The sequence below is a fragment of the Neoarius graeffei genome, chromosome 12, assembly GCF_027579695.1.
Source record: "Neoarius graeffei isolate fNeoGra1 chromosome 12, fNeoGra1.pri, whole genome shotgun sequence".
NCBI classification, from domain to species: domain Eukaryota; kingdom Metazoa; phylum Chordata; class Actinopteri; order Siluriformes; family Ariidae; genus Neoarius; species Neoarius graeffei.
Genome location: NC_083580.1, coordinates 80,302,604 through 80,323,824, shown reverse-complemented (window position 1 = coordinate 80,323,824; position 21,221 = coordinate 80,302,604). Strand labels below are relative to the sequence as shown.

Genomic DNA, 21,221 nt, shown 5'->3' with positions numbered 1-21,221 from the left:
ATTTGGGTTATTTTTCCTTAAATAAATCTGTACTGAGGGGGTCTGTGGAATTACATTCAGATTTAGAGAGAGAGTTTATTACCTTCACTGTCCAGGAAACAAATTGCCCCATAATGTTCCCTAATTGTTTACTTTACATTCACGGAAAGAAATAATGGGCAAGAAAAAACCCTAAAACCTTTTAGCGTTATAGGATTACTCTCTCAGTCGGCTTTTTTAAAATCAATTTCTTTGTAAAGCAGTGTCTAAATGTTTGATAAGAATTGTCCCCAGCTTTTCTTCATTCTATGTATTACAGTGATCACAGAAACTCTGAGATTTTAAAGTTGTAAATTTATGCGGGAGGGGAGAAAAACCTCAGAAATTCCAAGATTAAAAAGTCACAAATGTGAAAAATAAAATTTAGAAAAATGGTTGGGTTTTTGTGTGTGTGCATTACAGAACTGATGGAAGGGGAAATACAGTTAGGTTCATAAATATTTGGACAGAGGCAACATTTTTCTAATTTTGGTTCTGTACATTACCACAATGAATTTTGAACAAAACAGTTCAGATGCAGTTGAAGTTCAGACTTTCAGCTTTAATTCAGTGGGTTGAACAAAATGATTGCATAAAAATGTGAGGAACTAAAGCATTTTTTAAACACAATCCCTTCATTTCAGGGGCTCAAAAGTAATTGGACAAATTAAATAGCTGTAAATAAAATGCTCATTTCTAATACTTGGTTGAAAACCCTTTGCTGGCAATGACTGCCTGAAGTCTTGAACTCATGGGCATCACCAGACGCTGTGTTTCCTCCTTTTCAATGCTCTGCCAGGCCTTTACTGCAGTGGTTTTCAGTTGCTGTTTGTTTGTGGGCCTTTCTGTCTGAAGTTTAGTCTTTAACAAGTGAAATGCATGCTCAATTGGGTTGAGATCAGGTGACTGACTTGGCCATTCGAGAATATTCCACTTCTTTGCTTTAATAAATTCCTGGGTTGCTTTGGCTTTATGTTTTGGGTCATTGTCCATCTGTATTATGAAATGGCGATTATTATTTGGCTGCATTTGGCTGGATTTGAGCACACAGTATGTCTCTGAATACCTCAGAATTCATCCGGCTGCTTCTGTCCTGTGTCACATCATCAATAAACACTAGTGACCCAGTGCCACTGGCAGCCATGCATGCCCAAGCCATCACACTGCCTCCGCCGTGTTTTACAGATGATGTGGTATGCTTTGGATCATGAGCTGTACCACGCCTTTGCCATACTTTTTTCTTTCCATCATTCTGGTAGAGGTTGATCTTGGTTTCATCTGTCCAAAGAATGTTCTTCCAGAACTGTGCTGGCTTGTTTAGATGTTTTTTAGCAAAGTCCAATCTAGCCTTTTTATTCTTGAGGCTTATGAGTGGCTTGCACCGTGCAGTGAACCCTCTGTATTTACTTTCATGCAGTCTTCTCTTTATGGTAGATTTGGATATTGATGCGCCTACCTCCTGGAGAGTGTTGTTCACTTGGTTGGCTGTTGTGAAGGGGTTCCTCTTCACCATGGAAATTATTCTGCGATCATCCACCACTGTTGTCTTCTGTGGGCGTCCAGGTCTTTTTGCATTGATGAGTTCACCAGTTCTTTCTTTCTTTCTTTCTTTCTTTCTTTCTTTCTTTCTTTCTTTCTCAGGATGTACCAAACTGTAGATTTTGCCACTCCTAATATTGTAGCAATTTCTCGGATGGTTTTTTTCTGTTTTCGCAGCTTAAGGATGGCTTGTTTCACCTGCATGGAGAACTCCTTTGACCGCATGTTTTCTTCACAGCAAAATCTTCCAAATGCAAGCACCACACCTCAAATCAACTCCAGGCCTTTTATCTGCTTAATTGAGAATGACATAACGAAGGAATTGCCCACACCTGCCCATGAAATAGCCTTTGAGTCAATTGTCCAATTACTTTTGGTCCCTTTAAAAACAGGGTGGCACATGTTAAGGAGCTGAAACTCCTAAACCCTTCATCCAATTTTAATGTGGATACCCTCAAATGAAAGCTGAAAGTCTGGACTTTATGTCCATGTCCATTATATAACTATAACCTGAATATGTTTCAGTAAACAGGTAAAAAAACAAAAACAAAATTTGTGTCAGTGTCCAAATATATATGGACCTAACTGTATACCAACGAAAAAACCATTTCCCAGATTAAAAGATTTTCAACTACATTTCCCAGAATGCACTGCAGCCAGGAAGCAGGTGATTGTAGTCTCGGAGAATATCCAAGTTTTTCCACATAATCTCAAAGATAATAATCTCATAATGAGAAACATTCGATAAGCTGTCCATTATTCATCATATCTTCATTTGGTGAAATCATTTCTTGCAGTGTGTTTGTCTTCAGTAATGGAATTACTGTACATTTACAGCAAAATGTGGTAATTTTTTTTTTAGTTGCAGTACTCAAGATAATGGTATTAAATAAAAATTTCACACTGTATGGGGTATCTACTGACCCTGAAAAAAAACACAGAAAAATTGTCTATGTTTAACTTTGAAGGCAAAATCTTTTATGAGGAAAGAAAAGTCAGTAACGGAATTATGTCAGAAAAAAAAACCTTGAACTTTTGTTTCTTACAATTCAAACCAAGATTTCTCTGAAGTGGCATTGCTATAATCGGGGTTGTGATGATGTTTAAATCTGGTTTTCAGTCCATTTTGCCTTGGATTCCATACTTTAGCAAAATCTCTGAGCTGACAAGTTAAAGCGATCTTCATAATAATTTCATAATTTTGGCCTGTCTGTTGAAGAACTGCCCGAATATATGCACTTCTCATCTCATCTCATTATCTCTAGCCGCTTTATCCTGTTCTACAGGGTCACAGGCAAGCTGGAGCCTATCCCAGCTGACTACGGGCGAAAGGCGGGGTACACCCTGGACAAGTCGCCAGGTCATCACAGGGATATATGCACTTATTTTGGCTTTTTTTAATTATTATTTTTCCTTCCATATTTAATATTTTTTTACTTCATGTCATAAAAACAGAACACTGACTTAATCACTTCGAAGCCGATCATTCGAGGTTCACTTTTTTGTCTCCTTCAATTTAAATTTACACAAATTCACAAGCTCTTGTAAGATATGAAAATTTTTCTGAAGAGGATGTACTCATCTCATCTCATCATCTCTAGCCGCTTTATCCTGTTCTACAGGGTTGCAGGCAAGCTGGAGCCTATCCCAGCTGACTACGGGCGAAAGGCGGGGTTCACCCTGGACAAGTCGCCAGGTCATCACAGGGCCGACACATAGACACAGACAACCATTCACACTCACATTCACACCTACGCTCAATTTAGAGTCACCAGTTAACCTAACCTGCATGTCTTTGGACTGTGGGGGAAACCGGAGCACCCGGAGGAAACCCACGCGGACACGGGGAGAACATGCAAACTCCGCACAGAAAGGCCCTCGCCGGCCACGGGGCTCGAACCCAGGACCTTCTTGCTGTGAGGCAACAGCGCTAACCACTACACCACCGTGCCACCCGAGGATGTACTCAATTTCTTAAATAAAGTAAATGCTCCTCTGAATGTTTCATGAATAATTTCATTCGTATCCATCTTGATAAGTAAGTCCACTTGATAAGTGAACACCTTGGCTCAATAATACGGGGTTAACAAAAAACAAAACGAGAAAAGAACTCAAGTATTCCCTGATCTACACTACAGTGAAAAAGTCTTAGCCCCCCATTTTTTTCAGACAAACTTTATTATAGATTTCTATTTTATGACTTCTACATTATCGAGTCAAAACATTACAGAAACATTTTAGAGTTCCAAACGTTTGTTTTTTTTTCTAAGCACAAAATTAAATGTTACAGAAAAAAATGTTTGTTTGTATCTGAGCAGCATATTCCATAAGAGAGCACTTTTCAGATTAAAAAAAGAAAACATAATGAAGGCTGCTGGGTTTTGGTGTAAAATGAAGAAGTGAGTGTGACAGTCAAAGTGTCCAGAAGAACTGCGGCTGGTTCTGTAAGATGCTCAGGAAAACCTACAGATCATTTCCGCATAAAACTGCACTCACACCAATACTGACTTTGTTATATTGATTTATTACGGCTTACCGATTACTGTTTATAATATTTTTTTAATGTTGAAACATTTCATTTCAATATCTTTAAGCCATTTTTGGTCGACAGCATTTTTTACATGTGTCTAAGACTTTTGCACAGGACTGTGTGTATTAAAGAAGCCATTGCCTAGAGGTTCGAGAAGCAGCTTTGAGACCAAAAGGTTGCTGGTTTAATTCCCTGGACCAGCAGGAATGTCTGAAGTGCCCTTAAGCAAGGCACCAAACCCCCAACTGCTCCCCAGGCTGCTCGGGGTATGTTGTATGTCACTCTGGATAAGAGCATCTGCTAAATGCCTGTAATGTAAAGACAAAACAATAAGTGTTTGGTCTGTGCTTCCTTTCCCAGCACACTGCATGGTCGACTTCACCTAACAGTCTGGGCAAGCTGAGCCAGGTTTATTGATCTGTCTCGGATGGAACAGAAGCACTGTATAGAAGAGCAACTCCTGAGGCACGAGCCATGAGAGAGAGAGAGAGAGAGAGAGAGAGAGAGACAGAGAATGCGTTCCAAACAAATCTTTCTCAAATTAAATCTACTCTTCTAGAATATTATATTAAAGTTAAGCAAAATAACAGACATTTATTCAGTTCAGCATGTGGGACGCTTACGGAAAACCAATCCGTCTTTCATGTCAATTGAACTGGAACTGCAATCTAGTGCATAAATAATAAATGAGACGAGACGAGGTTTAATTAACCACGAGACAAGACTGGTCAGAACAGCAACCCTTATGGGATTTCGATGATGATCAAGCTTCATGATGGAACCTTTCTTTTCTTTCTTTCTTTGGATAATTGTGTGATCATATCACAATCATTTCTCTTCCTTCTTCTGATCTTCAGGTCATTTCTGCTAATGTCTTACCCTGCAACCATGAAGGAGAGAAAATAGACAAAAAAAAACCCCACCACCACGGATCCTCCCAGTCATTTAATGGAAACAAATGTGAATTTACGAGCTGGGAATTCAGTACAAAGCTCTTTTAATGCTATTGTTTGACCGCAGCTCCCAGAAGTCACTTGTTCCACGACTCGGGCGCAGTCCAAGGACTTGGACTAGAATTTACTTCCTTGTCTGATCTGACAATAATGTACTGTCTTTCCAAAACAGCTGTGCTTTTGTGCATTGCAGAGGCAGCAGGCGAAGCAGACAATGATGTACGAACTGTATGAACTCTTGACTTGTGGTGATTTAAAGGAAGGTTTCATGTAGAAATTCTAATGATGGTAATAAATAATGAAGGGAAGGGTCGTAGGAGCCAGTCAGCGTTATGCAAATGTAATTTGTCAGTGGTCATTTCTTCAGGCTGGGAAGGTTTTTAAGCCTGAAAGGATTGTTCAGCGAGGAGAAAAGATCATACAGCTGTTAAAACAGCTGGATCAATATCTTTAAGTAATTACTCTGCTTTAATGAAAGCAGCTCTTTTGCGAATAGAAAGAATGACTTAGGGAAGTAGAAGGCACAGAATAATGCAAGAGATTGGAAGAGGGATTTATCTCAGTTCTCCTCTATCTGCTTTCCCTCTGGTAGGATCTTTAGAGGGTGAAGAACATTTAGTGTTTGTTTCTCCTGGAAACTGTGCTTCCAGAAGGGCAGGGTATACAGGGACGGATCCAGACCGACGCAATCGATACACATGCATTGGTCAGAAATATACGTGCACAATTTGGCATCGGTCACGGAGCATTTGTTTACTTTACCGCTAGCCGGCTACATGGGCTATAGCCACGCTCAACCAACAGACCAATGGTTCAGGATCTGATCACCTGTGTTAAGCGGTGATGCTTACCTGACCTAATTACCTGTATTCTCACGATGCTATGTATAGCGTGACCTGAGACAAAGAATCTAGGTCAAACCAATAAAATGCTCCAGAAAGAGGTTGAAATTTGCCACAAATAATGGGCTGAGCAGCGGTTGTAGCGGGCCATGCCTGCGCTGTTTCGGAAGGTCTCAGGGAGAGGGAGATGCCTGTAAAGTTTGGTGGGGCTAGGACTTTCTGCGGCTGAGTTATGAATTTTTAAATCCCTGTTTGCACACGCTGCTGGAGCCAGGGCTCATATTAAAGTTTTCGGCGAGCTGCGCTCACAAAAAGGGTTTGGGGGTGAATAACGGGACGAGCCATGGTCATAGAGGGATGAGCCTGGGCTGTTTCAAAAGGTCTCGGGGGAGAGGGAGGTGCCTGTAAAGTTTGGTGGGGCTATGACTTTCGGTGGCAGACTTATGAATTTTTAAATCCCGGCGTGTGCGCGCGGCTGGAGCCAGGGCTCATATTAAAGTTTTCAGCGAGCCGCGCTCATGCGAGGGGTTCAGGGGCGAATAATGGGCTGATCTGCAATTGTAGCAGGTCGTGGCTGCCCTCTTTGGAAAGGGCTCGGCATGCTCTATGCCCCTACGAAAATCCATAGCGATCTGGTGAAATTAGTGAAAATATTTCTGCAAATGTGCATCTGTCAGATTCTTGGGCTGGATCCATCCCTGTGGTATAAATAGCCACATGTAGCCATCATGCCCTTAGTGCATTTTGACAACTTCTTGCTTTTTTATGCTTATGAACAACACTCAGTCTTCCAGTTCCACACCATGTTCTGTGACTCATTAAGGGATTTTTTTTGTATGTTTATTTGTTGGAGAAGTAAAAATCGATTTCATGCCTGACTTGGTGCAGTGATGGAGCACCACAGACCTTCTTTATTGACATGTCACAAGTGACGGGTCCTCAGCATAATTCCATTATGGGATTGCATGCTTGGCTACCTCAGACTTTCAGGGACTTGTGAAGCAGCCTAGTACACTACAGACCTGGACTACAGACCCTACGCAGCAGTATGTTGATCTTGTTCTTCCATTTTTTGGATATTCAACTCTATACAATCCTCTACATCTAGGATTTGGTGAAGGAAGAGTAGATCTTCATACCCTGGCAGGTGAAACACTTGACATGAAAGTGGACGTTCTGCACGCGCACCACTTCTCCTTTGCATACGCCACCACATCGAAAGCAGGAGATGGAGTCTTGACCATGGCCTCCACTTCCTCCACTGTAGCTGGGGTGCTGGTAGGGGCCTGTGGAAAGAACAGAAGAAAATATCTGAGAAAATGTGAAGATTATTGACGTATTTGGAGGCTCCTTTGGGTCTGGAGTCTCGGAGTCAAGCTGATGATTTCTCTGAAAACAAGAACTTCTGCAAGAACTGAGGATTTGAATTAAGTGTGCATGAGCAGGGAAGTAGCAAATCTTTTCTGGACCAGAGTTGGGGCACCCATTAATTATGATTGCTTTATATTCATTAAAAATGCACTGGAAACCCCTTCCACAAATGTGTATCATTTTCGTATAACAGTATGGTCTGTCATGTGATGTTCATTGTAATATAATGTATGCGTGCATTCCAATGTCACAATCAATCAACACTCAAAAGTGGCACCAATCAATAAATAAATGGCTCCTGATATCACTGATATACAGAACAAAAAGCTGAACAGTTTATCAGTTCACTCGAGGTAAAATAGCAGATGCTTTGCAGCAGAAGATAACCGGTTACTGGTCCTGGATTTCACAAGTCTAACCAGCTTTAAGCTGGACCAGATGTGCTGTACCAGATGTTATCTTGCAACATTTGTGACCTCGATGAAGCAGCAGGGTGAAGTTCACTTTGGGAGAATAAAGAGGGTAATTTATGCACTGGGGGTCAAATGCTAGCGCATTTAATGTAATTTGCGGGTTTTTTTTGTTGTTCAGCTGCCTTTTTTTGTAGGTAATAAAAAGCTACTGGTTCTTTTATGTCTTAATGTAAACTAGATGGGTCAAAAATATAAAAAGTTCAAGCATATCATAAAATATTCTTTAAAAATGGGATGTTGTGTACACATTTATAGAAAAACATGCACTTATTAGCCCCAGTCTTAAAAATGATCATGTGGTGTGACCCTCTAAAGTATTTCCGTAATTTGCTTATAATCTTGACAGTAACATCAATAGAAAAACATTTATTACTGATGTATTACTATAAATAAGTGATGAACATACAATATATTTATGTCATATATCTTCACTGACTCCGAGTTCATAGTGGAGCAAAACCCCATACTTAACAGAATACGGTAATGTATCAACCTGATTTTTAACGATTTGTACAAATGACATGCATGTACCACCACAAGGAACCTGATCATAAGTGCAAGGCAATGTATCTCATACACACTTGACCAACGGACAACGGATTTCCATAAGATTGATGGGTTTTTATCCAGCGCTTATTTTAAATTTGCCTTTTAAAAAATAACGTGGGATTATTTACGAACACATTTTACAGAAAATATTCATGGCAGTTTCATATAAAACGAGTTAAAACAGTTTTATTAGTCCACTCACTTGTTGGACAGTTGACAATTTGTATCGTAGAAGGGTGATAGACGGATGTAAGAGTTTCACAGGGAGAGTTTTATTGAAAACACGTGAACAAACATCTAAAACTGAGACAAAGGCAGAGTGGAAAACCAGGCAGTGGTGGAGTGAAGCACAGACAGGATATCAGAGGGGTACAATACTCACAGTCCAAAAACACAAACAGGGTCAAAACCAGAAAAGAGACAAAATACAAGGCTTTTGCAAAGTCTGTATGTTACCCAGAGTCCTTATAAAAGTGTCTGCGCTGTGATTGAGCTCTAATCAGGAACAGGTGCATGCCAATTAGTCCTAATGGTGCTGCTCAAGTGTGTTAGGGTTTTGCTGGGAATCGAACCCGGATCACTGGTGTAGTGATCCAGCAAACCCCTATATGGCCATCAGGGGAATGACTCAAGTGCAGAGGCGTGAGGCGAAAGTAGAGTATCAAAAAACAGTTTATTTACAATATATACACTATATACAATCCAGGGCAAAAAACAAGAAGTATAATCCAAAGGTTCAAAGTCCAAAAAATGAGAAAAGAAGAGGCAAAATGCAAAACACTCAGAAGATCCAAAAAGGTAGTACAAAGTCCAAATAAAATAAAATAAAAGGCAAAATGCAAAACACTCAGAAGATCCAAAAGGGTAGAACAAATCCAAAGAAAACAAAATACCAAAAAATACAAGCGCATAAGCAAGGTACCCGGGACAGAGGAAACAAACCATAGGTAGCACAAAGACTCCGTGACAAGGGACCAAACTGAGGGAGTATATATACACAAAACTAAATGGGAAACAGGTGACACTAATGAGGACAAACAGGCAATCAACACAAACACAAAACACAGGAACAGTGGCGGCCTCTAGAGGCCAAAACAAACAAGACAAGATAAGGAAATAACAGCGGCCTCTAGAGGCAAAAACAGTCCCAGTCCTAACAGAGTGTGGACGTGACCGATGAAACCAGACGACTGTTTGACATATGGAGTGTGATATTGGATGGTAACTCTGCAGTAGTGGTGTAAAGTGAAAGCGCTGGTTCACTGCTGTCTACCAGGCACCCAGCAGAGTCACACCATAATAAATGCTGTGACTCTGCTGCATGTGCTGTTTCTGGCGCAGGGCATGCGGAGTCAAAGAAAGGAATAAATACATATTGTAACTGCGATGTGTATCTCATTATTGGTCTCACTGTCACAAGACAATGCAGTGATTTACTGAGGTGAAAAACACAATACGACACAATTCGATGGTTCATTCATGGTGCTGTAATATTATTATTCTATTCAGGGGGATTTTTTTTTGTGCCCTTGCAAACATTTTGCTCATAAACTCATCAGGAGCTCCACTTTTAGGTAGCAACTAAATATCTCTTATACATATTTTTTTACCCAGTAAAACCAATTTTTTTGGGGGGGGGGTCATAAAAACCTATGGGAGATGCTTCATAGCCAACAGCTCCATTCCTGGATCCGACTAGCAACATCATCAGGAGGATGCTGTACCAGCCAGTTTCGGCCCCTTATCAGTGCCCGGGATAGCACTGGCACAGCAAGGATAAGGGGCCGAAACTAGCTGGTACGGTATCTTCCTGATGATGTCGCTAGTCGGATCCAGGAATGAAGTGGTTGGCTAGGAAGCATCTCCCATAGGTTTTTGCGACCCCCCTAAAATTGGTTTTACTGGTCAGAAATTTTTTTTTTAAATGTACAAGACAAATATTAACTCGGACATACTGTTTTATTGATTTAATATGACAGCCACAGAACTCAGATGTGTTATTTTTAATTTGATCATTTGTCCAGTATTGGAATTACTGGTTACCCCACATGGTGAGAACAACAGTATAGCTTAAAAAAAATCAATATATTATAAAGCCGGTCTGAAATCTCATTAAAAAAGGTTTAACAGAACAATAATCAATACATCCAAATATTGCTGTATATCAGAGGTACTAGACAGTTTGTGTTGTATCTTTATTATGCATTTTATTTTTAAAAGGTAAAACAATTGGGCAGAAAAAGAGCTGAACAAAGAATGAGAACAAAATACAATATAGAGTTCACAATTTCTCATACCAACATACATTAAAGGAGAACTGAAGGCAATTTTTTAAATCAAAATTCTATTTATCTCATTTTATTAAATATAGGAATGCATGTTTGATTGCTATTTTGTTAGTGCTATAGCAAGTTGAGTGTTTGAAATATGCTCTGTAATATATCATATGCATATGTCAAAGCAATGGCCATAAACGAGATTCGTTGAGACCTGTGCGAGACATCGTAGGACGGAAGTAAAATGTACAGCGAAAATCAAAGTCACCAACATCTGCCAACGCTGTCAAAACACGTGCGCGCCCTCTTTCGAATGCTGATGCAATCAAACTGGAAATTTTGTTTGTTTTGATAGCAATCAGGAAAGTTTGAAAAAAGTAGGCAGTAATCATCATTTAAACTCGTTTTTGTGCAATATTTCAAAATGGTGGCACTGACACCTGGCTGACACTTCACATTTCGAAGTCTCGCACAAGTCTCATGAAGATTGCGTGGATAAGCGACGCCTGCTGTGGACCAAACGAACTAAATTCAACATGGCTAAAAACCGAATAGGCCGATAAGTATAATATTTAATTGGAATTAGTTGCCAGTACGACTCACGATATAAGGTTACTAAAACTGGAAACGTAATTGAATAACATGTTAATTAAGAAATAAAGCAAGTTTCAAAATGACATCAGTTCTCCTTTAAATACTGTATCTGTTCAAACATTTATTTTTATTCCAAGTCATCTCTCACTGTGGTGTTACGTAACGTCCAGTGATTTAATGTCCAGTTTCTGTGATTAAATTCTCCTTCCTTCTTCATCTGCTTTGGCAGGAAGTCATTCTCAGTGTCAGCTATTCTATTGTTTCCTCAGCAACAATGGCAGATGGCACATGCCACTCCATTTTGCCAGAAATCATTGCACTCCGACTGGCAAACATGGCAAAGTCAAGGATTTGCCAGCTCTATAAAACAAACGCAAGATGAGTAATGAGTTACAGGAACAGCAATTTCACTTTTACTTTTTCTTTTCTATATAGATTGCTACCAACAAACTTGAAGGTCATTATATTGAAATGGGACAAGATGTGAAGACAAACGATATTTTACTTGGGATTTACAGTTTTGGTGCGCTTTTTTTTTACACCCACTTTTCTCATGCTTATTATCTCTGAGGGAACTTAAATCAAAATAATTGAGCAATTTTCTTCAATTTCACTTACTCGGGTATTCTTACTCATGCCTGTTCCAACGCAGCGTGTTGTGTGGGTTGGAGCAGCACAATGTTTACATTAAGAGGCAGCTGAAAGGAGAAGCGCACTGGCTAACAGCAGTAACGTAGGCTTGTGGAATCACAAGTTGCAGGAGGTGTTTTGGGATTTGATGCTTGCTTCAGAAGAAGGTCAGTGTGAGGGAAAATGTGGTTTGGCTCGACTTGAAGTCATCCTTTTCAAGTCAAATGTCAATAAGGCCGGGGCAGATCGAAATTCGAAGGCATCAGTAGTGTTGTAGGATTCGAGACCGGCCTCAAGACCACTTTTTGATGGTCTCAGAATTGACCGAATTTTTACTTGGTCTTGTCTTGATCTTGGACATGAAGACTCAAGATTTTATTTCAAGACCGGTCAAGGCTACAGCTGTGGGGATTTCACCAAGTTGCCTGTGTACTGGCTGATTTATTTGTTCACATCATTGCTGTGATTGGATGTAAAACGTCCTGTTTCAAATGAAACCAGGAACATGACTCATTGTGAATTAGAAATTTTCATTACTGTTAAAGGCCGTCACCCCTCCCCCACCCCCCTTCACACCCACTGTTCTGGTTCTGGTCTTGACTTGGTCTCAATCCCTCAAAGTCTTGGTCTTGACTTGGTCTCAATCCCTCAAAGTCTTGGTCTTGGTCATGACTTGGTCTGGACATAGGTGGCCTTGACTACAGCACTAGGCATCAGGTTGATTGTACCCTTTTACCATGGCATGGTTGGGGATGCCAGACTGGTCTGGTTTGAGTATTTCATAAACTGTTTTCATGCACTAACAGTGTCTCGATTTTGAGGCTGCACTGGGCACCCAAACTGGACAGGAAAACTACCTAGTTTGATGAATCTCTGCAGAATGTAGGGTCAGAATTTGGCATCATCACCATGAGTCTATCAATCCAACCTGCCTTATGTGAATGTTTCAGGCTGCTTCTGGTGGTGTAATGGTATAAAGTATGTTTTCTTGCCATACATTCAGCCTTTAAATACCAATTGAGCATTGTTTGGGCTCCAGAGTATTGTTCTTGACTACAAGCATCTCTTTATGGCCACTTCTTATTATAGCTACTTCCACCACGATAACATACATTGTCACAAAGTTATCGGAACTGGTTTCTTGAACAGCTGAATCCAGTTGAGCACCTTTGGGATGTAGTAGAGCAGGAGATTTGTGGTGTGATCAAATGACGTGATTGTGTCAACATACAGGACAATGTCAAAGTCTACAATGTTGTTTCTAACACCTTGTAGAATCTATACCATGAAGAATGCCTTGAAGACTGAGACCAGTTTCAGTATGGCTTATGATCTATATCCAAGAGAACTTGAACATATCTGAAAAGTCTGTTCATGATAAAAGCAGGTCGCCGGGTCTAGCTAATGAGTCTTTCCAAAGATCACATGGAACTGCAGACCACTTCATCAATTAGAGCCTTTTCAGCAGCTCTGAGATGGCTTTTTAAGTGGATGTCCTGATGTGAACCCGGCTCTCTTCTAACTACTGTAGGCAGTGAAATCTGTAAATGCAGCATCCATACTGCATTCACGCTCACAACCTAGCAAAAGTGAGTAAAGGTCAAAAGCAAGAGTGGGTGGCATCCAAAATATCTACGCCACTGCCTGCCAAAAACCAAACAACAATCAAACATTGTTCTGAAAAATCTCACTTTTCCACACTTTGCACGAGAAAACAGAACCACTGAGATGCACATAACAGCCAAGATAAGGGCGTTTCTTTCCACAATGGAAGATATAATCACCTAGATATGAGCAGAAAACTTACTCTTGAGTAAAATCCAAATGGAGGTAGAATCGTGATCAAAAATAGGAAGCAGAAGTAAGATGAGTGTGAGAGTCCTAAAGTCCAGGCTGGAGTTGGATCGGGATGAACAGCATTGGCTCTTGGATCAGCGGTTGAATCGGATGTGACAGATATTATGAAAGATAAATATGGATTTTACAAGGTTTATTTTCACACTGACAAAGCTCTATTGAATGCTTAATATTCTGGAAAAGTCTAAAAGTGTTGAGTTACACATGTCACTCCTGAGATACCGGTGATGCTGGCCTCTCCTGTTCTCTGGACCTGCCTGATCCATCCTGATGCCCTACTTCTGACTGGAGTCTCATCACTTTGTTCCTATGGAGGACGGCCCCATATGGATAGTCGAAAGATACACTTGGAAGATGGCTGTAGCCAGTTTTGCTCCGATGGTTTAGGACTACAATCACCATGATAACTTTAGGACTACGGTTGTCGTGAACAGTTTTGTACTCAAGTCTCTATCAGTTGATAACTTGAACAAAGCAGACTTCATGGTAAAACTATAATGAATTTCCTGGTTACACAGTTGTACTTTTTGACCATATAGGGCAAAGTTATAGAGGTGAGCTAGTTATCACCCGGATGAGGTTGAGTTCCCTTTTGAGTCTGGTTCCTCTCAAGGTTTTTTCCTCATGCCACCTTGGAGTTTTTCCTCATCACCTTCACCTCAGGCTTGCTCATTAAAAATAAATAAATCTTATAAATTGATTTGGCAGGAGGGTAGGGGGGCATACTCTTTTTCTCCTGTCAATTGCAGTGACATAAGTCAATCATTGTTGTCTGTGAGGTCATGTATGTGGAAGAGGGTAGATAGCTCTTTACATTAGCCTGGTTTATAGCCATCATCATATGATATTGGAGAGCTCACTTTCTGGGTGTGGATTGGCCAATGACAAAAGTGAAGAGAAAATGGGATAAAATAAAAGAAGAACATAGAGAAATGAGAGAGAATGAAATGAATTGCATTTAAAACTGGACAAAAATACAGGTCTTTTGAGAAACCAGGTAAAAAAGGAAAGGAGCTGCAGATGAAGCGATGCAAGACCATGCGAGCTTCCTGTCGATGGATTGTACGTTAGCATTCAGGCTTGGTGGGAGAGTGGGCAGCTAATTGTGGGTTCAGAGCAGAGCTGACAAGTCAAGCCTATACTTCCTCCTCGACCTCTTTTCATTAGATACCTCTAGTAAATATACATATGGCACTTACTTTGCTGGCAGATGAGAAAAATGTCTGCTGATGAACTTGGTAGGTGTTTATATGATGTGAAAATGTACACAGTCTTTTTAGTTTTTGTTTTATACCACAGAATGTTGAATTCATGAATAACCGTAGTTTCAGCTGTAATAAAAATGACAGGTTTATATTAATGTGCTGTTTTAATAAATATTTAAGTTATTCCATGAAATCGAGTCGTACATGAGCTGATAGCCGACGAGGTGCATAGCACCGAGTTGTCTATAATCCATGTACGACAAGATTGAGTGGAATAACTGTTTTATTTTATCCACATTCACTGGATTTTGAGAAACAGAGCATTTTTTTTTGCAAATTTGATGAATAAAAACTTTAAACAAAACGTCCGACAAAATCATTTCCACTTAGAATGTAAACAATCCGGTGAAATGACAGGAGCAATAATAATAATTCTTGAAAAATAAAAAAAAGATATGAGTACATGCTCCCACTTGGGCAAATTATCAATAAAAATTCAATTTTGTATCACTGATATGCAGATGACACCCAAATTTATTTCACTCTATCACCTAATGATTATGCCCCCCTTGAATGTCTCTACCAGTGTATCGATCAAATCAATAGCTGGATGTCACAAAATTTTCTTCAGCTGAACACAGATAAAACAGAAGTAATTCTATTTGGAAAAAAAGATGAAAGACTCAGGATTACCACTATTCTTGACACAAAAGGGATGAAAACTAAAGAAATGGTTAAAAATCTTGGTGTTTTCATTGACAGCGAGCTAAACTTTGACAGTCACATGAAAGCAATCACTAAAACAGCATTTTATCACCTAAAAACATTTCCAAACTAAGAGGACTTATGTCAAAAAATGATCTGGAAAAACTAATACATGCCTTCATCTCTAGTAGGGTTGATTACTGCAATGGCCTTTTCACAGGCCTGCCAAAAAAGACCATTAAACGACTTCAGCTGGTTCAAAATGCAGCGGCGAGGGTTCTCACACGAACAAAAAGAACAGAGCACATTACTCCAATTCTAAGGTCCCTTCACTGGCTTCCAGTAAGCTACAGAATTGACTTTAAAGTATTGCTGCTGGTGTACAAATCTCTAAATGGTACAGGGCCCAATTACCTCTCTGATATGTTGCAGCGGCCTAACCCAATCAGATCTACCAGATCGCAACAGAAAAATTTACTGTTAAAACCAGTTGTTAAAACAAAGTGTGGTGAAGCAGCTTTTAGCTACTATGCAGTGCAGCTATGGAACCAACTGCCAGAGGACATTAAAAATGCTCCTGCTGTTGGCAGCTTCAAATCTAGGTTAAAGACCAAGCTGTTCTCAGATGCTTTCTGTTAAATAATTAATATTGTCTTCTTTTTTTTTTTTAATAATTTTTACTTTCTCTGCATGTTTTAAATTTACTTTAATTTTAACTTTATTCTATTTTATTCTTTATTCTATTCTGCTGGTTTCTTTTTTTTCTCCTCCTATTTCTACTTTATTTTATTATTTTATTTCTACTATTGTTTAATTCTTATTATTTTCTTTTAATTCTTTTAATTCTTTTAATTAATTGTTTTAGAATAAAAATAAAAGTATTTTATGTAATTTTATTTCTCTATTGTTTACTGTTTTTGTTTTTACTTCTGTAAAGCACATTGAACTGCCATTGTGTATGAAATGTGCTATATAAATAAACTTGCCTTGCCTTACATTCTTACCATCAAATACTTTCCTTCCATATTTTGTTGCTTTTTTTTGTATTTTGTTTCTGAGTAGAGTTTTTATTTCACCTAGTAGTAGAGTAGCCAATCAGAGCACCCGATTACTCATATCCATAGCCTAGTAAACTAGACCCACCCGCCTAGCGGCCAAAAATATTTTTTGCCTGCGAGTGGGTCTAGCCTCGCACCATATCAACAAAACACCCCGGGCATCAAATCGTGCCCGCCAATCACAACGCAAGGTTTTTGTTTGGATTCTTTGGGCGGGCTTTTGCAGGAGTGACGACAAGGCTGCATGACGCTGGAGAAAGCGCAACAGGAAAGATGGCTACGGCTAGTGAACAGCGCTCGTTTGACTCCGCTTTGGAATCAGTTTTAGAAGAATTAGACTTGGAGTTTTCATTGAGACATGAGCAGGAAGAGGCTCTCCGCTCATTCCTTTTCAAGAAGGACGTTTTCGCTGTTTTGCCGACCGGCTATGGCAAAAGTCTGATCTACCAGCTGGCTCCGCTCGTAGCCAAAAGGATGGGGCTAGTTTGTGCAGTACGAAGAATTAATAAACAGCTTTGAAACATTACTTTTTGATTGTTTCTTATTTTCCCGTTATTTTAAATTTAAGGGAAATTATTTCACCAAACACCACTAAATAAAAACTCTCAAAAACAGTTTAAGCAAACCCTTGAAAAACACTTGAAAAAAATAAGAGTGTATGTTAAGTATGTGGTACAGACTCCAAACTTGTGGTCATTATCTCCAAACTTCTTAATATCTAGAACCTGTTTATTAATTAATATGCATTTGAAAAATTATTTATTTCAAGGCCTCCCCCACTGCTTTCTGTCGCTCTGACTACGTCACAGTCACTGTTGCGCTGATTGGTCAGAGCGTTGGCCTGTACGCACAGAGACAGTTTGAAAGACAGCGGGTTGTTCCACCCCCACCCTTCGGAAATGTCTACGAGCGAGGCCAGACTAAATATTCACATTTAGTCTGGCTTGCCAGGCTATCATATCCAGTGAATGTGGATAGAATAGTTGTAAACACTGGATGTCTTACATGGTATAAAACTTATTGTAAATGTATTTTTTAAAGTGGTCTTCAACAAAGGAAAGAAGTATAATCTTTGATGATATGGTGAAGTTTTCTGTTTGCCAATATGCTTGGTTTATGTAGCATTTATGGAAGGAGTCTCCAGTGTCAGCACTTTGTATTTTTCGACGTGTGGAAGTTCTCAAGGCAGAGTTTACGCTGTTGGTTTCTTAGTCACATGACCAGTTGTGTTTTTTTTTTTTCCGAGAGAGTCTAGTGAGGGAACGACTGTTTATAGCTGTTATAATGTAAGTGAAAACAGGAACTGATTTTTTTTCACAGATGTTTATTAACTTTAAATGTAACTATAGCCAGTTAAAATCGTGATGTGTTGTCGATTAATAAAGTAAAACTTGAATACAAGAATAAGACCCTTCAGTATGATAGATTATCTTCCGATAACAGCATGGCCCATCTTACAGTATGTGACATAATTAATGCCATTATTAGGTAATTAAGCTTAGGTAAGCAGTTAATGCTGTAAAATTAATTGCCAAAGCACAGCAATAATCTGAAACACCATACAGACAGAAAACTGTTTACTGCAGCATCGATTCAAGCAGCTGACGCTTGGTGCGTTTGTAGGATATTGAGCCTGAACCTGCTAACACTAATTACAAGCCGTAGCAAACATCAAGGCAGAATTTTAGACGTACTGTAATTGTAGCTGCATGATAAACTCGAAAGACAGACCATAACGCAGCGTGTGATTATGCAGTGGGTCTGTCGGCTTGGCAAGGAACAAGCAAGAGCCATTTCAGACCTGACAAAATGACTGGATGGGATATCTAAGATGTAGAAATGATGTTGGAAGAAGTATAAAAAAAAATCACACCTTCATTTAATTAACCTTTTTTCATGACTTGACCCCCCCCCCCCCCCCCCAAAAAAAAAAGACCAATGTTCTGTCAGCATCTCGAGTCATGCCTGTAATATGATGCTGAAATATACATTTTCATGCATTTTCACACTTGGCTCAAACACTCATGTTTGTACGTCCGTCTCTGGGAGTGTCATTATCGCAGGCGTAAGGTTCGGTTCATGAAAATGGGACGCAAACATGTAAGATCAGTGTGTTACTGATTTGAGAGCAATCAAAAACTCATTATCCAGGTAGCAGACAGAAAGCATCACAAGGCATATCCAAAATTAAAACTCAACTACACTAATGTGCAATAAGCCACAAAGCTTGAGAGATACAGTGGAGTACGCTGTTCCACAGGGATCTATTTTAGGACCGATTTTATTTAGTTTTTATATTAATGATTTGCCTTTGATCTGCCCGGAGGTCCACAGTTATTTATACCCATGTGAAAACAAAAGAACAAGCTGCTTCAAAACTCACTGCAGCACTAAATAAAGTAATAGGCTGGTTAAGCCATTGTTATCTTACTCTTAACATGAGCAAAACAGTGGGCAGGGCATGCATTTTTCTGTTAAAGGAAAGGATGCACATCAGCCTGTCATTTTCATCAAAAATGAAGTAATAAAAATTGTTGACAGCTTTAAGTATCCTGGCATCATCGTTGATTCTAATCTTATATATATATATATATATATATATATATATATATATATATATATATATATATATATATATATAAAGGTCTCCAGAAGTATGATGAATTTTAGACACATTAGACACCAAATGCCATGATCCGCAGCTAAACTGTTTACACACTCAATGATTTATTCACACTTATCTTACTGTTCTAAAAACAAACAAACAAACAAACAAACAAACAAACAAACAAACAAACAAACAAGGAACGACCACCATTCTTCAAAAGCATAAGCTTCTGACTTTTGATTAGCTTAATATTTAAGTTAATTCATGATCTTGCTCCACCACCATTTAAAGCTAGACTGCCTTTCAGATTTTTCAAGTGTAGATCATAAAAAGAATTTTCCCCGACACCCAATTATTTTTGTTTAGTGACCGAAAGCTACCGAATTCGAATCACACACTTCTAATTTTATTACTTTTTTCCCTAAAAGAACAATTGATGAATTTAGTGCCATGTGGCCCGAAATTCTCTGCTATTTTTTCCTGCTTCCCCATGACCCAATTCAAGATACTACGTCATGCATCACGTGGTGGGCTTTCCCCGTTCACGCAAGGCATTGTGGGATACAGCTTTGAAACAGGAGAGAAAAATGGAGGACATGAGTGTGCGAATGAAATGTGAAAGACCGACTACAGTAACGGAAAGAAAGCGAGAAGAAAAGACGTTATGTTCTATACGAAGGAAAGGAAACGCAGGAAATATCAAACTAATAAATATGGGCGCTCAGCGAGCACCTCGGTGTGATCAGCTGTTCGTTTAGCGACAGAATGATGGAACTGTCAGTGCACGCTCAAAGGGAAACCTGTAGATGGCAGTAATGCAACACTGTGGATGCCAGCTGCCGTAAAACCCAAAAGAAGAAGAAGAAGGTAAACCTGCGCATGCGCACACGGACTTCCTCTGTCTGCTTGACTGCGCCAAGCGAGCGATTTCATGCACATTATTTGCTTTAATCCCCTCAAATTAAATAACTTCCCAGCCACAGAATGGCCTGATATTTTGTGAGATATTACAGAAATAAACAGATATCACAATCACCACATTTCAGAGGGAACTAAATTTCACAGATTTTATGAAATTGAAAGGCCGTCTCACTTTAAAAGCTGTGTGGCATTCTGTAGAGACAGCGCCAGGGTCTGCAGGGCATCAGTGAGAGGTGACCGTTCAGCCCAATTCAGGAAAACCGCCTTTGGTCAATCAGCATTTTCAGTCAGAGCAGCAGACAAATGGAACTTTATTCCCACCCATATCATAAATTGCACAAGTTTTAGTGTCTTTAAAACAACACTTAAAACATGGCTCAAGACAAACCAATCATGTGATCATTGATCTTTGTGTGGAACTGATCACTGTGACCATGCAGTGTGTGTTTTGGATGATGTTTATATGTGATGCTGTATTGTTGTAAATATTGTGAGTTGTTGTGGTTAATTGTTATTTTGGACAGCTAAGTTGTGCACAATCCCTGTTAACAAAAAACAATAAACTAAACTATACAAATCCATACAGTCAATTAAAGTAGAACTGAAGGCAAATTTTTTATGATCAAAATTCTATCTCATTTTATTAAATATTGGAATGCATCTTTGATCGCTATTTTGTCGCTGCTATAGCAAGTTATGAGTGTTTGAAATATGCTCTGTAATATATCAGTCCATATGTCAAAGCAATGGCCGTAAACGAGATTCGTTGAGACCTGTGCGAGACATCGTAGGACGGAAGTAAAACGTACAGCGGAAATCAAAGTCACCAACATCTGCCAATGTTGTCAAAAGACGCACGCGCCCTCTTTCGAATGCTGATGTAATCAAGCCAGAAATTTTGTTTGTTTTGATAGCAATCAGGAAAGTTTGAAAAAAGTAGGCAGTAATCGTCATTTAAACTCGTTTTTGTGCAATTTTTCATTTGAAAAACAGTTCATTTGGTGGAATCAATGTGGCACAAGACGCTGAGTATGACACTTCACATTTCGAAGTCTCGCACAAGTCTCGTGACGATCGCGTGGATAAGCGACG

At 39.4% G+C, this 21,221-nt stretch overlaps 2 protein-coding genes across 3 annotated transcripts in view; both read right to left on the bottom strand.

The window, feature by feature from the left end:
• gpr34l (G protein-coupled receptor 34 like) overlaps window positions 1-21,221 on the bottom strand; it is a 471,084-nt gene that overhangs the window by 284,028 nt on the left and 165,835 nt on the right. The window lies entirely within an intron of this gene.
• The window catches only part of LOC132895707 (actin-binding LIM protein 3-like), a 130,450-nt gene that overhangs the window by 88,667 nt on the left and 20,562 nt on the right, over window positions 1-21,221 (bottom strand). For both annotated transcript variants that reach the window (XM_060936522.1, XM_060936521.1), the window contains exon 2: window positions 7,022-7,168. In XM_060936522.1, the coding sequence (XP_060792505.1) occupies window positions 7,022-7,168 (147 nt within the window). The remainder of the gene's footprint in view (window positions 1-7,021; window positions 7,169-21,221) is intronic.